The sequence below is a fragment of the Gigantopelta aegis genome, chromosome 6, assembly GCF_016097555.1.
Source record: "Gigantopelta aegis isolate Gae_Host chromosome 6, Gae_host_genome, whole genome shotgun sequence".
Lineage (NCBI taxonomy): Eukaryota > Metazoa > Mollusca > Gastropoda > Neomphalida > Peltospiridae > Gigantopelta > Gigantopelta aegis.
Genome location: NC_054704.1, coordinates 14,435,893 through 14,452,577, shown reverse-complemented (window position 1 = coordinate 14,452,577; position 16,685 = coordinate 14,435,893). Strand labels below are relative to the sequence as shown.

The following is a 16,685-nucleotide window of genomic DNA, read 5'->3' as shown; positions in this document are numbered from 1 at the left end:
GACAAAGCGATCTTAGCCTAAGGTGATTTTAGCACTAAGAACGCTTTGTAAGATGGGGCCCTGGGCCCCATTCCACGAAGCGATCTTAGCCCTAAGATCAACTTAAGTGCATAGGGTAGCTATGCGCTTAAGTTAATCTTAGGGCTAAGATCGCTTCATGGAACGGGGCCCTGGTTGGCAGCACTTGATATAGAAAGACTACCCATCATTAATAATTAAACTAACTACAAGACATCAAACATTTTATTTCTGAAATACAACTTGAAAACACGAGCACCAAATGAAAACATTATCTGATATAAAACTGGGATGTTTTCATCTAAAAACTTAAAACAAGATGGGCCAAATCTATTACAATGCCCGTTTTTCTTAAGCATGGGTGTTTAAGTATTATAAATGTATGTAGTTACATGTGTGTAATACAAGATTAGAACTGTAAATTTGTCTCAATACGCTTATTTATTATATAACATTTAGTGAAATATCTTAAAATATTAGTGAAATAAAAGTGTTATCAGTCACTGTAGAAAGTGTTATCTTCACTATAAGAAAGCCGGAACTATTTTGCTGCTGGCATTTTAAAAATAAAGGTAAATTGCCAAAAGTTAAATAATAAATAGAAAATTTAATGTTTTTTGTCAAATATGATTTATATCTCATCTCGTGAAGTTTGCAATCATATCACACTCGTCCCACAAAGGCGAGATATGATTGCAAACTTCACAAGATGAGATACAAATCATATTTGACAAAAAAAATGAAATACCCTCTATTTATCTTTTATACATCCAGTGTTATGTGTATTTCAGTGTTATTTTGTACCGGTAAATGACAATAATTTCTCCTTCCAAAGGATTTACACATGTAGCTCTTCTAATATATGTTTCATTAATCTTCTGAATAAAATGGTTATCTCAATTTACTTTATTTGTTTAAATAATTAATTTAAAATGCTTTTTTTTAATTTCACTTTCTTAATGACTTATAAAAACTTGCAAAACAGGACATACTACTTGTACATATTCAGGTAGATATGTAAAACAATAAATAATTTGGCTTGTAAGACAAAAGCTAATTCCATACCCTGCTTAATTAACAATAAATACTAACAGTAAAATAAAACTGAACTCAAAAGAAATGAGAAGTGCAACAGCAAGTCAAAACGATATACATACCACATGTCTGCATCATCCTGGCTTTCTGAATAGGCTGACAGTGCAAACGAAAGAATAAGGAAATGAACTGAAAGTATCAAACAAAATATATAATAAAATAACAACAACAGTAAACAAATAAAATCAACACAGAAACATGCATTGGTGCAATAAACATATTCACCATGACCACAAGATTGAGTAAATATCTGACCATGTCTGCGAAAAGGGTACTCAGGAGGAAATTTGACAAGAAAACAATTTTCATCTTTTTTTTTCATAGGAGAACAATGCCTACATATTTTGGTTCAAAAACTACTAGAATTTGGAATATTAAGTAACAATGATTAGAATACTTAGTTTCTATTAATGTAAGATTTATATGTTTATGATAGCATTTCAGGCAGCTAAAATATAATAAAAGTATCATTTTATTATTAAAACAAAATAAACAAACAACTATTAACAGAAAGACACTTTGCTTTTGACTTAATAATAAAATGCTTGATACATGTTGATAACATTTTCAATAAACAGGTGCCAAAACATGCATCACACTGAACTTCCACATGTCACCATTTTAAATGTTATCTGCAAATGACATCATGCTGCATCTACTCTTGTTTACAGATACGGTCACATATGATTTGACAATAGATAGAAAACATTATATCTCTAACAGGAGACACTATGGTCATAATATCAACGGCTCATAATAAACATCAACAAAAAAACCCCACACAACTAGTAAACTATACTGCCAACATTTATAGAAGTGTTTGCAATATGATGGATTTTGTCTTCGTTACATCAGTGTTCGACAAATATTTGAGAAAGTCACTAGCCCGCACAGAGATTTTGACTAGTACCCTATGTATTACAGTAATACATTTGACTAGTACCCTATGTTTTGACTAGTACCCTATGTATTACAGTAATACATTTGACAATTTCTACATGCCCAGACCAAACATCCACCAGCCAGGACTGAGGGCTAGTTGATTTGTCAAACCCTGGTCATATATGTGTATGGTACAATATATATTTAAATATTAATTAAAAAAAATTTGAGAAGCTTCCTTTTCATACATCTTGCTGGCCAAAAACCTCATTAGCATTGGGTATCGGTTATAACTGGAATGCACCAACATGTCAACTTTCAATTACACAATTAGTTGGAATTTTATGAATATAACAAGAATTTGAGTTATAACAACCATATACCTGTTGTTGTGTTCATCGAGATAGATCTTACAAATCGGGAAATTTTACCTCTAACAACCATTGTTTTATGAACACACGAAAACAAACACCAGTCCTAACATATTTACATCAATACCATCATCTAAACTGTAGGAATGTTCAGTTAACAGTTTCTACAACAATCAGTTATTAATTTGTATAATCGATCATCACTATAGTAAAACCCAAATGATCCATATGTCTGCTATAAATATCTTGTATATTATGTGACACTAGTGTCAGCATACAAAATTAGTTATGACTAATAGGTGTCTCACTAACAAAAAAATAAATCATATTTGTTTTTGACAGTGCTAGAACCACAAATTTAATCCAACTTTTGTACTTTTTTGCTGTAAAACATTTTTTTTAAATTAAATAAAAATTAAACTTCACACAATCAGTTATTGAATTCTGCCATTCTGACTGGGTTAGGGGGTTTATTGTCATGATCACTAAATATCAACTCCCTCTAAAACCTCTAACAAATGATTTCTTTGAACAGTGAGAACAGTGTTTTATACAGCTGCAGTGAAATGTGGAAAGAACTGAAAGGCTTGAATTAAATATGTGTGGTATTGGCACAAATAATTAATTGCAGTATGTGTAATGATTCCAGGATATACGCATCAATTGATCTGCTACACACTGAATTCAAAGGCAATATGGCAGTCGTATGAAAATCAATGTTGATGGTATTCTAACAATGGTCTCTAGTATCTGTCACATATTTTATCATTACTGAAGAAAAAATAATTGGGTCATTCCGATAACTTATCTAACTCCAGCTGTACCTGGCAACCTAAAACACAGTGTACATAAGATCTGTTTGTTTGGGGGTTTTGGTGGTGTCGTGGTTAAGCCATCCTACATAAGGCTGGTAGGTACTGGGTTCACAGCCTGGTACCAACTCCCACCCAGAGTGAGTTTTAACGACTCACGGTGTAAGACCACTACACCAATTTGTCACTAACAACTCACCGACTGTCCTAGACAGATAGCCCATATTGCTGATGTGTGTGCCCAGGACCCCATGCTTGAACCTTAATTGGATATAAGCATAAAAATAAATTTCATTATCAGGGCAATTGCGACCATTGTTTAAAGAATTAGTATTTGTTTAAGACCCTTCTCAAGATGAAACATGATGTGCCATGGCCTTTGAGTACTTTTTGGAATGGGAAAACCCCACTAACATCAATTTACAAACATTACTGGCATTATGATCATGTACTTTATATTAAATACAGTTTTATTTTTCAGGGCTTACACTGAGACAAATTCTGAATTTACCAATTTTCAGATATAAAGTATTTCCTTGAAAATTATTAAAATGTGGTTAAATTAAGCGGATAATTTTGTCATGCTCATATACCACGAAAGTTTCGAACATATCTGTCCCGGGTCTGGTCTATGGTTAAATTAAGAAATATTTTACGAGCCAAAGACTAAATGTTATAGCCACATTGTATAAAAATTAGCAACTGACCAATCTGACAATGGACAGGGTAAGTTCCTGCTTCTGTTTTTTTTCACAAATTGTAATGTGTATAAATAACAAATTCCCAGTAGTGTAGAAACAACCTTACATGCATGTTGATTTGCCAAGTGAACATGTTCAACCTGGCAATTGGTAATGTGGCTGACAACTGACTTAATGATTCCATGTGTGTGTGACACAGCCGTGGAAAACGTGCTGCTCCTGACAAGTTCATTACACATACTTGACAGTCAAACTAGGTTCGGCATGGGGGCGGCCATTGCTGGGGCACCACATGTTGTGAGCCCATTTGGTAGTGACACGTCTTCCTTTTAATCAATCAACAATCAAATGTAGTTTTGTTTCAGGGGATCAAATTAACTGGCCTTAACTTTTAGGTATTCTAGACACAACATTTCCAGAATAATAAATTATATCAACAGTGCATTGCAAAATATTTACATTAAAAGACCATATATTATGTCTTTGCGTTCATTAAAAAATAATAAGTATTAGACAAGACATACACTATAATATTTTCATTCTTCATGTCCCTGATTCTCCATCCTTCCCTTCCTGTCTGTCTGTCTGTCTGTCCAATTTGAGCCAAGAAATAAAAAAGTCATTGCAGCCACATAGGCTACTTCTACAAATAAAGCAGCTATGGAACTTTTGTATGCACTTTCCCAGACAGGACAGAACATACCACAGTCTTTGATGTCAGCCTTCTATGTTAACTTTTCCATCTAGACATCAGATGGCACCTACTTGTATTTTTATATAGATACTATAAAATGTTTTATGTCATTCATTGAAATTTTTTACAGTATGTAACATCATCTCATGGAAAGGCATTTATATAGGCTTATCACCTGTTTGCCGATCCACTTCATTTATTTGAATAAATATTGTTTTTAGAAAAAAATGTTTTAGTCAAAAATTGTTGCATATGCGACCAATTTGTTGCAATGTAGAGGGCTGAATGTACCAGTCCTAGGAACTGGCTGGGATGGGAAACCAGCCCATCGAGGTCAATGCTGTGTACATCTTACCTCAGGTAGCACTCAGCTACTTCCCACCCCTAATGACTGAACATTTTCCACCAGATGTAAGGTTATGAATGAATGAATGTTTAACGACACCCCAGCATGAAAAATACATTGGCTATTGGGCGTCAAACTATGGTAATTCAAAACATGAAGTGATGATCAACATCATTATAAAAATTCAAGAGTCATATAAAACACAGTGTAAAGAACTGTCCAAAAATACAAATATCACAGATAAGTAATATTAAAATTTAGAATAAAAGTCAGTATCTCGAAGAAATTGTAATAAAAGTTCTGGATTGGATGGAATTGAAAGGATTCCATCACAGTTCTTTGTCCAAATATATCGTTTCGAGTTTCTTTGAGATGAGGACACTCCACCAAAATATGGTGTACCGTCAGAGTATACTGACAGTGCTCACACTGAGGTGGAGGATCTTTCTTCAAAATAAATGAATGGGTCAAGCACAACACAAAACTATTTCATCCTTCCTGCACTGCCTATAGGAAGACTGCCACTCTTCCAAAATGGCTTGATGGCCGCCGTACACAGGATTTTCCCCCAAGAATGTGACCCCTGTGTAGATTGCCAGCCCTCATTAGCTGCTATAAACATGGCTGCCATGTGTGTGTGTGTGTGTGTATATATATATATATATATATATATATATATATATATATATAGTCACTCCAATGTTTCTATGTTAAGTGACAAAGATGGCAGCATCCATTTCTGTATTTATTGACTTCACCTTTGTATACAATATTTAGCGTGATGTGTGCAGGTCAATTGAAAAAGATCCTTGCAAAGTGATCAGAACAATCGGAAACTGTTAAAAAGGTCTTGTATGTTATATTATAGATTAGGTCAACACAAAAACTGTGTTTCTGGGTTGGGTTTTTTATTAATAGGTATGTGAAGAATATATTCATTTTAACTGGACCAGCTGGGGTGAATGTAATATACATACATATTATTTATTTATTTTTTAACGCTACCTATCTTACAATATATACCTAATTATTTTGGTCACATTCTCGGGAATACACAATTTTATAGGTCTCAATAATCATATTTTTAAGTTGTTAGTGCACGTACATGTATTTTTTCATCTGTCTGATGGTAGTAAATAAGCATTCTAATGTCTGTTATTCCAATCTATTTCATTAATGAATCAACCACTGTAGAATTTGACTCGTGTTTGATCAAGCAAAACAGTTTCATATTGGGCAAATGTTAGCAATAATGCATTCTGGCGGACAAATTTTCCGGATTATGATTTTATCAATACTACGAAATTATATGGAACATCAGTCAGTTACGTTCAACAAAGATTTAGTTTGTGTTGTGAAAATATTCCCAGGCTTTGGTTTGTTTAATTATTAATGTAAAAACAATTCAAAACAAATTTTCCAGCTTAAATTATTTCCACAAAAAATATCTACCAGGGAACACTTTGTTGAGTATCACTATTAAAGTTCTAGAGATTGCAATATATACAATTCTGTAATGTTAACTACTAGTTGCTAATAAATTTTTAAACTGATAGCTAAGGTTGCTAATAAAATAAAAATTAAAACAAAATGTTCCCTTCACACTACTCTATTAAATAAATATGCAAATTATGCCATAAATATTTATATAACTGGTACACTGTCCTGATAGACCAATTGTCCATATGTATTAAAATGTTAATATATGTTTTTTTGTAGAACTATATACTACTACTTATGTTATTGACAAAAGGCAAAAAAACAAAACAAATCCAAATTATTATTTTTTTTAAATATGAGTAAAACTGATGTTGTTGGGGTTTTTTGTTTGTTTGAGTTTTGTTTGTTTTGTTTTTTGTTTTTTTGGGGGGGGGGTTAAAATAAAAAATAATTACAAAGTACTTATTCAATGTTAAATAACTGTACTAATTATCATTCTAACAACAATCAGTTAAACTTTTAAATTGTATCTTTCTTAATTTGTAATACTAAGTGGTTGATACCAATGGTTTAGTTATATAATAAGGTTTTAACTTATTCTAATAAATTATGATACAATGTTTTACTTTCTTGTTAAATATAATATATTATTATGAAGTACAACATGTTCCAAATAAGAAATTTTTTAGTTAAAAGTTAGTTATATTTAAAGATATTTATTAATAATTGGTTTACATGTTCTGCATTGCAGCGTGAGCCGTGTTTTCTTTACCAACGAAATGAGAAGCGTTGATATATTCTAGCATTACTGTTCGAGGTAGCAATTAAGCAGGCGCTTGTGTATGTTTTCTTTTCTTTTATTGTTATTTCTTCTTTTTCTCATCAGTTTTGTTTTATTTTGCTCGTATTACTAGTCTCTACTGTTTTAAAGGATTCCTGTCCTGGGTATTATTTTATATCTGCTCACAACGCTGTACGCATTGTATTCCCCACCACACAATTGAGAGGCTGGTGGGGTTTTTTTTATTTTCTATTAAACCCAGGGTATTTGGCGTTGTACGTGCAAAAAGTAGGTCTATTGAAACGTGAGCAGTCTAAAGTGGAAGTTAAACTACAGCACTTAGATGGTCATTGGTGAACTCCGGCACAAAAACGAAAATACCGAACTATCCATGCCAGAATCCAGTCTCTCAAAATGAATTGTGGAACAGAATTATGGAAACAATTAATGTGTTACTGAAGTTTGAATAAAAATGTTATGCTACTTTTAAATTGGATAGCTTGGTGTATTAACATATAAAAATTAACAAACAGACACTGTCTGAGACAGACATAGATACAGAGAGACAGACGATGGACGGACAGACAGACATATTTACACCAGAGCCGTTAAAACTTAGGTTGGAGCCAATATTATTGTGTATCATTTTAAAATTTATTTTATTTTATTTATTTGTAATACCTACAAGTTCAACATAACCAGTGACACAAATTCTTAGTGCTAATAACTGCACTGTGGTACAGAATTAGTTCGTTGTTACCTTTTGACTATACACACTGTCAACCAGGTAAAAGGGCAATTAACGAGTACCGGGACGTAGATAGATCCTAATTAGTACACATCAACAAGTCCCACGACGTAGAATTAATTTTAGGACCATTTATACAAGTTTATCTACTTCCAGGGACAGGATAGCACATATCACAGCTTTTAATATGTCAGTCCTTATGCACTGGCTGGAATGAGAAATAGCCTAATGAGCCCGATGGGGATTGATCCTATACCGACCACGTATCAGGTGAGCACTTTACCCGTGGTCTACGTCGTACACCCAACATAATTTTCTAGCTGTTCCTTAAACAAATGAAGCTATACTTTAACGCACACACAGAAGCCTGAAGACATTATAATTATAGGCAAGAGATTTTGTTTGAATGATAACTCACATTATTGGTAGTTTTAAACTTATTTATTTGAAGAACAAGGTGGTTAACATTATTCAGAATGCACCCCAGGGCGGGAAAAGTTATATTTTAATAAATCTTTAAAAAATATGATTATAATAAATGTATATGTTCAGCTGATATAATCAATGTTCTCAAATACATTCAGTCAAACCATTCAGCCCCATTCCAGCTTGTTTTCTTATGTGCACGGTGGAGGTGGAGTCCCTGCTCAAGCAAATTTTTTGGTTTTTTCAATATATTTTCCAGGGCAGCATGACTCAACCAGCATTCAAAATATCCACTTGTCCATTTTTGTCCTGAAAATCTGGCAGTGCCAAAAAAGTAGGGGGTGGGGGCACTCTTTTATATTTACAGTATTATTATGTGAATATAAAGCAAAATATCTGAAAAAGTGGGGGCACATAAACCCCCCTGCCCCCCCCCCCCCCCCCCACTTCCTATGCTAGTGTCTGGTGAACTAGTAAAACATTATGCTTATTTGATTCACTATCTACCCCTCCTATAAACTTTGCTCACCCCCACTCTAAACTTTGCTCACCAGTCTAGAGACACACCCCTGCTAAAATACATGCACACACACTGAGAGAGAGAGAGACACACACACACACACACCTGTCTTTACTAAAAAAAAAAAAAATAATAATAATAATAATAATAAGCCTGTCTGCCAACTTTTTTTTCTCCAGAAAACAGTTTTACAAAAATTGTATAAGGAAATGTTGCTTATGATTATCAAATTGTGACATAATACTAACAAAATGTGTCCTGTTATTTAATTATTATTTAATTAGCACATTATCTTTAAGATTCATAAATTAATTCTACACTAGTTTTCTATTACTACATTATTCTTAAGATGGCTTGCTGTCACAACATACACACTGACGTAAATACCATAATGTTAATGAAGTACTACTAGCATTTTAAAGATATGTTAACAGAACAGGCCTAACATCAAGGATTGTAATTCAATTAACAGCTGGTGTCATTTGACCATACAGAATCAAGTACCATGACGAATCAAGTACCGTTATTGAGTTGTATCATAGCCGCGACCTACCAATAGCCTATCTCTTTTTCAGTGATCTGGCGTCACGCTTCACTGACTTATGTCTAGTAGTCGTAGTATTTAGCAAGCAAACACCTTCGGGCCAATACTGACCGCTACGTAATTCAACAAACAGAGACATGAAATAATGTTTAACGCCAATGTAACCGCAATGCAGTGCAGAACATAAAAATGACGTAAAAAGCGCACAGATAACACATGCATAATATATGTTGATACCCGGTGTGTGTACGTCAGTCTAGCGTAAACAAAACATTGTGACCGGTGTATTATTATTACGATACAAGATACACGTACAGTCCGAGAAAGAAAAAGAAGAGAGAAAATTACCAAACACCCACAAAAAACAACGAACATTGTGCAACGACTGACAACAAGTGTCCGGTCAGTTACCTTACAATCTGTAACGTTATGTGTCGCTAGTTCCACTCGTGCGAAATTCCCTTTACCGAGTGTTTTGCCGTCCAAAACATAACGGCCGATACATTGAATTTTCTTCCCCATTTCTCTCTATGCTACTTGCAGCGTTGTCTCCATCTCGTATGAAGCCAAATCACCTCCATTATCGTCAAATAAATCCACTTTTACCGGGCTACATTTCTGAAGTCGGTGCCGAAAGAACACACAAATAACATCCCTTCTCTTTACATGATGGCGGCCGAACACACTTCCAGCTGCGTGCATACATTGTCTGATAGTAGACGTAAACACAAAATTAATCCCACTCACTGCAGATAGCGTTCCAGTACCATAATCCTCGAGCACGGTGATCTAATGGGCTGTGTTGTGGTCAATAAAACAATATCGGTGTCGAAATCCACGTTTTACGACATTCCTACAAGTTGTTGCGGCGACACTTGAGGAATTTGTCAATGAATGCAATAGCAGTTCACGTGCGAAATGCGCGCGAAATTCATTGGTCAATCTCGGGAAAATTTATCCAACCTTGTTTTATTAATATATAATTTTGTTTTATCTCCCACCGAGCAGTCGATATTTAATATATGTGTCGACGCTATTCCATGTCAGTTATTTACTTTTTGCCTAGATTATTTTAATTATTATGTGTCACGTGAAAACGATATACATTTCTACCACTACCTCGATGCCAGTGGCAACATGCAATGGCATCGTCAACGTGGTCACGTGGTGGTGATCTTTATGAAATATTTATCTGTACGCCCTCGGATCGGTCACGTGATTTCTCTCAGCACCATGGTAACTTGGATTCCGAAAGAGATCGATTCTGGGGGGATAATTGATCCACAAGTTGGTGCGCTAACAAGCTAAGAGAGACGACTGCTGTTGGAAATTGTTATCAAATAAATGTTGGACGTTGTGCACTGCAAAGTGCTTTTCTGCACACAATGTGCACCGGACTAGTTGTGTAGCACATAGGAGGGGCGGTTGAAATTACTAAAGAAGAATCGATTTGTGTTTTGATATAGTTTCATATAAGGCTTCTGTTTGGGAATTTTAATTGTTTCATTAAAAAAATGTTTGTTTTTTAATGTAGTATTATTATTTTATGTTTGTTATTTTAAATTCTTGGTTTTTCAAAAAATACTTATCTTCTTTCTTTTTTTCTTCTTTTCTTCTACATTCAGCAGCCATCTGTTGGAAGATGAAGAAGTGTCATATATTCTATTTTTAAGTTCTGAAGATATTTACAATCATGAATGAGATTTATTTTCAGCATGGTCCATTTTTTACAATTAATTTTGCAGTCAATTCAATATGATGTAAATAAAAATACATATAACCTAATATGTTAATGATTCATTTTGTAAAACGTTCTTTTGTACAAGAATACGATTTTGAAAATTATGATTGCTTCGAGAATAAAATATTAATTTGATCTTTTATTTAAAAGAAAAAAATCAACCTTTTTTCCTTTTTTCCATTTCTCATAGAGCAGGGGTGATTAAACTTTATTCATTTGAATGGACTAAACGTCTGATGGCTATTTCTGAAAGGTTATCCGTTGAGCTATTCCGAAAGAGAAATAAATGCCCAAAAAAAAGTAATTTGTAATAAAATTACCATTTGTTTTGCATTCTTTTGATATAAAGGTGGTTTTGGTCATTTTGGCTGTACACATGTTATAATCTGACAACATAAATTTAACAAAATTCCTACATGAAGAAACATTAAAAAAATAAATATTGACACCCTCGGATCGGTAACTCTGAAACTTAGAAAAATCACACTGTCTTGCATATAAGCTTGTGATTTGAACACATGGTAGATCTGACTACCATAAGTAATGGTCTCATCACTTTGACAAACTTTTGCAAACACAATTTATATATACGTGCGTGTGTGTGTGTGTGTGTGTATATATATGTATGTATATATATATATATATAAAGCGCAAAATAAGCATAAACAAAATTTGAATATTTGCATTAAAATATCTTCATATCGTATAAGATATAAAATATCTTCATAACAGATGGGGGTTTTAAAACCTGACACGTGCCCGTAATATTGATTTTTTTTACTGATTTTTTTTTTTAAATGTGCATAATCATAGTCTTTGTATTTGTACCGGCAATACTGTTTAGTATAAATATACAGGCAATCATAGTATGTCTGGCATGTGAATGGACATTATTTCATAAAGGTCGTAAACGTGACGTAATATTCATTTATGATTAATATTTATTAATGAATGCTTTGAATACGGTTTGTTAATAATTTCGATAGTTTTGTCCAACAACTTCATGTAACTGAAACCCATCAAGTACATGCGTGTGCGTGCGTGCGTGCGTGTGTGTGTGTCTATGTGTGTGTGTGTATCTCTCTCTCTCTCTCTCTCTCTCTCTCTCTCTCTCTATATATATATATATATATATATATATATATATATATATATATATATATATATATATATATATATATCGTGCTCCTACTAGCAGTAGCTAGTGGAATTTTCCTATTAGATCAGTTGGTAGAGCGCTGGACTCTCGTAATGAGAGTCCGTGGTTCGAATCCCCTTAGAGGAGGTTGATTTTTCTGTTACATGTGTTCAGATGTAACTTTGGTTATTGGCGCGCTTTGGTTTTGCAAATTCCTGCTAATTAATCGTCCATGGAAATGGCTTATGCACCAAATAGCTGCCATCAATTTACAAGCCTAAAAGTTAAGTGGCTGTTGCAAGTTGCATAACCAATGGCTAAATTGCTGTTGACGATTGCCTAACCATTCCTGAATATAGCACCAGCTCCCTAGGGAGCCAGCCCCTGTTACTCTGTCAAAGAGCGTCGAAAATCAAACACTATGAATAACGTGGTGCGTTTAGAAGGCCGAGCGCTGGCGAACAATTTGACTGGTACCGTCGTTATCTGTTCTGTTACGGGTGGAACGTAGCCCAGTGGTAAATCGTTCGCCTGATGCTCGGTCGGTCTAGCATCGATCCCCGTCGGCGAGTCCATTGAGTTATTTCTTGTGTCAGCCAGTGCACCACGACTGGTATATGAAAGGCTGTATTATTATTTTTCTATGTCTGACGAATATTTTCTTCGTCATGTCATGTAATATGACCAATGAAGTAATAAAGTGTTTGTTTCTTTGTTTGTTTGTTTTGTTCGTCTGCGGGATGGTGCATGTAAAAGATCACTTGCTACTAATGGAAAAATGTAGCGGGTATCCTGTTTAAGACTATATGTCAAAATTACCAAATGTTTGAGATCCAGTAGCCAATGATTAATAAATAAATGTGATCTAGTGGTGTCGTTAAACAAAACAAAGTTTACTGTCCTATTAATTTAACATTAAGCGCCTTAACCAGTCTTGCGAACGCTCTTCCTCCTTAAAATGCGTATGGGCTTGACGTTAGAAGTCTTAAGCATCAGTGAAAGTAAGATTTCCTAACAATTTCCCCACAACGAACATCTTCGATCCGTACCTGTAAAAGAGGGGAATGTCGCTCCTTCTTTCACCCCCTCACACCTTATGAAATAATGTGTATTTAATTTCTATGTGTATTATTTCGTAAAGTTTTCATTTCTAATTACACAAATAATTTGAAAAATACTTAGTTTAAAGTTTAAAGTATTGTTTAACGACACCACTAGAGCACATTCATTTATTGGATGTCAAACATTTGGTGATTTTTAACATATAGTCTTAGAGAGAAAACCCGCTAATTTTTTTAGTAGCAAGGGATCTTTTATATGCCCCATCCCAAAGACAGGATAGCACATACCACGATATTTGATATATCAGTCGTGGTGCACTGGCTGGAACGAGAAATAGCCCGATGGGCTCACCGACGGGGATCGATCCCAGACCGACCGCGCATCGACTGAGCGCTTTACCACTGGGCTACAACCCGCCCGTTTAAACCGTTGGAAGAAATAATAAATTCGTACGTATGGAATTATTACAGACATAATTCCACACTGAGATGCAACAAAACATTACGATATCCAGAAATACATTGGTTATTGAAATATTTATTAGTATTCTAAGGAAGAAAATATTACAGTAAATTGTAATTTTAATCATGTAAAATTATTACATTTGTCGAAAACCTTCTAAATGGCCTAGTCCTAATCGGCTGTAAAAAATGGGTCGGTTTGAATTGGGTTCACCTCCACTGAAATTCCTGGAATAAGAGGAAAAAACTCCCTCTCAGATGCAGTTCTATGAGTCTTAACACTAGAATTCGTGGAAGAAAGATACCTGCCACGACAGTAGATCCAAGCCTACACAGATGGCTCAGCATACGAAGCTACAAGAAATGATAGCGGTGGAATCCACGTCAAGATCCCAAATCTGCCCACAGTCAACATATCTATCCAGACTGGGAAAGCATGTACAAAATACAAGGCAGAAATCAAGGCCCTCGAGAAAGCAGTAGAAATTCTGAAGGATATGCCAATCACCGACAAGCAAAACGTTGTACTGCTCACAGACGCACTTTCTGTCCTGCAGTCTCTCTCACAGTACAATGAAGAACTCGTCCAACTAACAACATCACTAAATCAACTTGCAGCAAAAGTTATCAAGCTCATCCTGCAATGGATCCCTTCACACTGTAATGTACCGGGCAACGAAAAGGCAGACTAACTGGCCAAGGATGGTTCCAATAGACATCAAGACCAAACACCATCCTCATATAAAGAAATTCATACAATAATTAAACACTCCCTAAAGGAAAAATGGCAAAGCGGGCACCCAAACATCAATCCAACAGACCGCATCAACAACCTCAGTCGAAGGGAATAAGTTACAATCTTCAGACTGCGCATAGGACACTTGTAGACTGCGGTCCCACCTTGCCAGGATTAAACTTGTCGACCTCTCCAATATGTACCTGTGAACAAGCCGCAGAAACTTGAACATTTCCTACAATACTGCCAACAACACAGCCAATTCAGAGATACTCACTGGTCAACACCGAAAAACACAGAAGAAAAACTTTATGGAGACCAGGAATCCCTCCGTGTCACTTTGCGATTCATCCTGGCAGCAAACATCTCCCTGTGATATTATTACAAGAAGGAAGGAAAAGAAGAAGAAGAATTGGGTTCGCCTTGGACTAAATGGCTGCACACTCAGAATAGTCCATTAGGCTTCGTGCTTGTATCAATCCAAGGTTCAAGCACGACTTTCTGGCACACGCTTCAGTTATAATGGATGGTTTGGATGTTAGCGGTTAATGAGAGATGAGTTGGTGTCATTAAACACTTTAATTGACGGAATTGGAAGCTACCTCGGTCAGTTATGTCTAACATTTGGTAGATTAAAAAGAAGAAACCTGCTATTACTACAAAGGCTACTCCTAACGATAAAATAGCAAAGGATGTTTTATATGCATTTTCCAATAGACATGACATTACATACCACGGAGGGTGGGATGTAGCCCAATGATAAATAGCTCGTTTGACGTGCGATCGGTTTAGGATCGATCCCCGTTGGTGGACACATTGGGCTATTTTTCGTTCTAGCCAGTGCACCACGACTGGTATATCAAAGGCCGTGGTATGTGCTATTTTGTCTGTGGGATTGTGTATATAAAAGATCCCTTGCTACTAATGGAAAAATATAGCGAGTTTCATTTCCAAGACTATATATCCAAATTACCAATGCTTGATATCAAATAACCGATGATTAATAAATCAGTGTGCTCTAGCGGTGTCGTCAAACAAAAGACACTTTAACTTTACATCTTACGGTCTTTGGGTACAACTCAAACAGGGTTTGTGGAGTGCTTTTGATTGTATGTGAATTGTAATAGGGTTTGTGGGGCACTCTGAATTGCATCCGACATTACGATGCGATCCCAGCACATACTAGCCTTGAAGCCAATGACTTAACCACTTCGCCACCGGGGCTGGTCACGACTGAAATAATCTCCAGCTAGAACGTACATGTATATATACATAATTTACAAGTCACCAAGACATGTCACCCCAAGGCCATCAGAAATCATGACAGCCAGACTCTAACGCAACTCGCAGCTACATTACCAGGGGGATTAAAATTAATTCCCAAGATTGTTAAACAAACATCTTAATTCGGTGTTAATGCCCAGACAAACCCATTCGTCCGAGGGTAAATATTATTTCCTATGTCGGCATACTTATCTTGCGATTTGTTGTCGGTCTGCATCAAAGGCGTGTGTAAAAGTTTTATTACCTTGCCAAATTGGTAAAATAACGTGTAACAGGTGTACAGCAATGATTTACCACTACTTCCGTATTATAGCTGTCACGATTTTATTTTAGGACTTAAATGTGTTGGGTAATGTATTGATGTGCATTACCAACTGGTTTAGTAATAAAAATATTTTGTATGCAACATGGGTAAATTACAACATCTAACAATAACGTGAATGCTAAAAGATGAATGGAGTTATTGAAGTAAAATCCCTCAAAACCAACCGTACTTAAAATGGGACATTCATGCCGAATTTCATTTGTTTGATCTTCACACAAATCAGTTAGGCAATGTTTTAATTAAGGTTTCATAAGGATCTAATGAAGGATCTTTGAACCCCCTTGGTGGACCCATTCTCAAACAGTGCCTCACGACTGGTATGTGAATTGCCGTGGTATGTGCTGTCTTGTCTGTGGAAAAGTGTATAAAAAGATCCCTTGATCCTTGGGGAAAATGCAGCCGGTTTTCTTTAAGACTATATGTCAGAATTCCCAAATGTTTAAGATCGAATTGCAAGTGATTAAGATATCGACTATATGTCTGGGCCAGTGCACCACGACTGGTATATCAAAGGCCGCGGTATGTGCTGTCCTGTTTGCGAGATAGTGTATATAAAAGAA

The 16,685-nt window shown here is 35.3% G+C and overlaps 1 protein-coding gene across 2 annotated transcripts in view; it reads right to left on the bottom strand.

The window, feature by feature from the left end:
- Positions 1–10,259, bottom strand: part of LOC121375294 (serine/threonine-protein kinase par-1-like) — a 297,248-nt gene extending 286,989 nt beyond the window's left edge. Inside the window, exons 1-2 of one of the 2 annotated variants that reach the window (XM_041502674.1) lie at positions 9,790–9,908; positions 1,176–1,242 (exon numbers count right to left, since the gene is read on the bottom strand). Coding sequence is in view for 1 of the 2 variants with exons in the window: in XM_041502673.1 (XP_041358607.1) it covers positions 9,790–9,900 (111 nt within the window). In the remaining variant the exon portion in view is untranslated. Of the gene's footprint in view, positions 1–1,175; positions 1,243–9,789 lie in introns of both variants that reach the window. The other variant, XM_041502673.1, reaches the window with a different exon arrangement.
- Between the last annotated feature and the right edge of the window lie 6,426 nt (positions 10,260–16,685).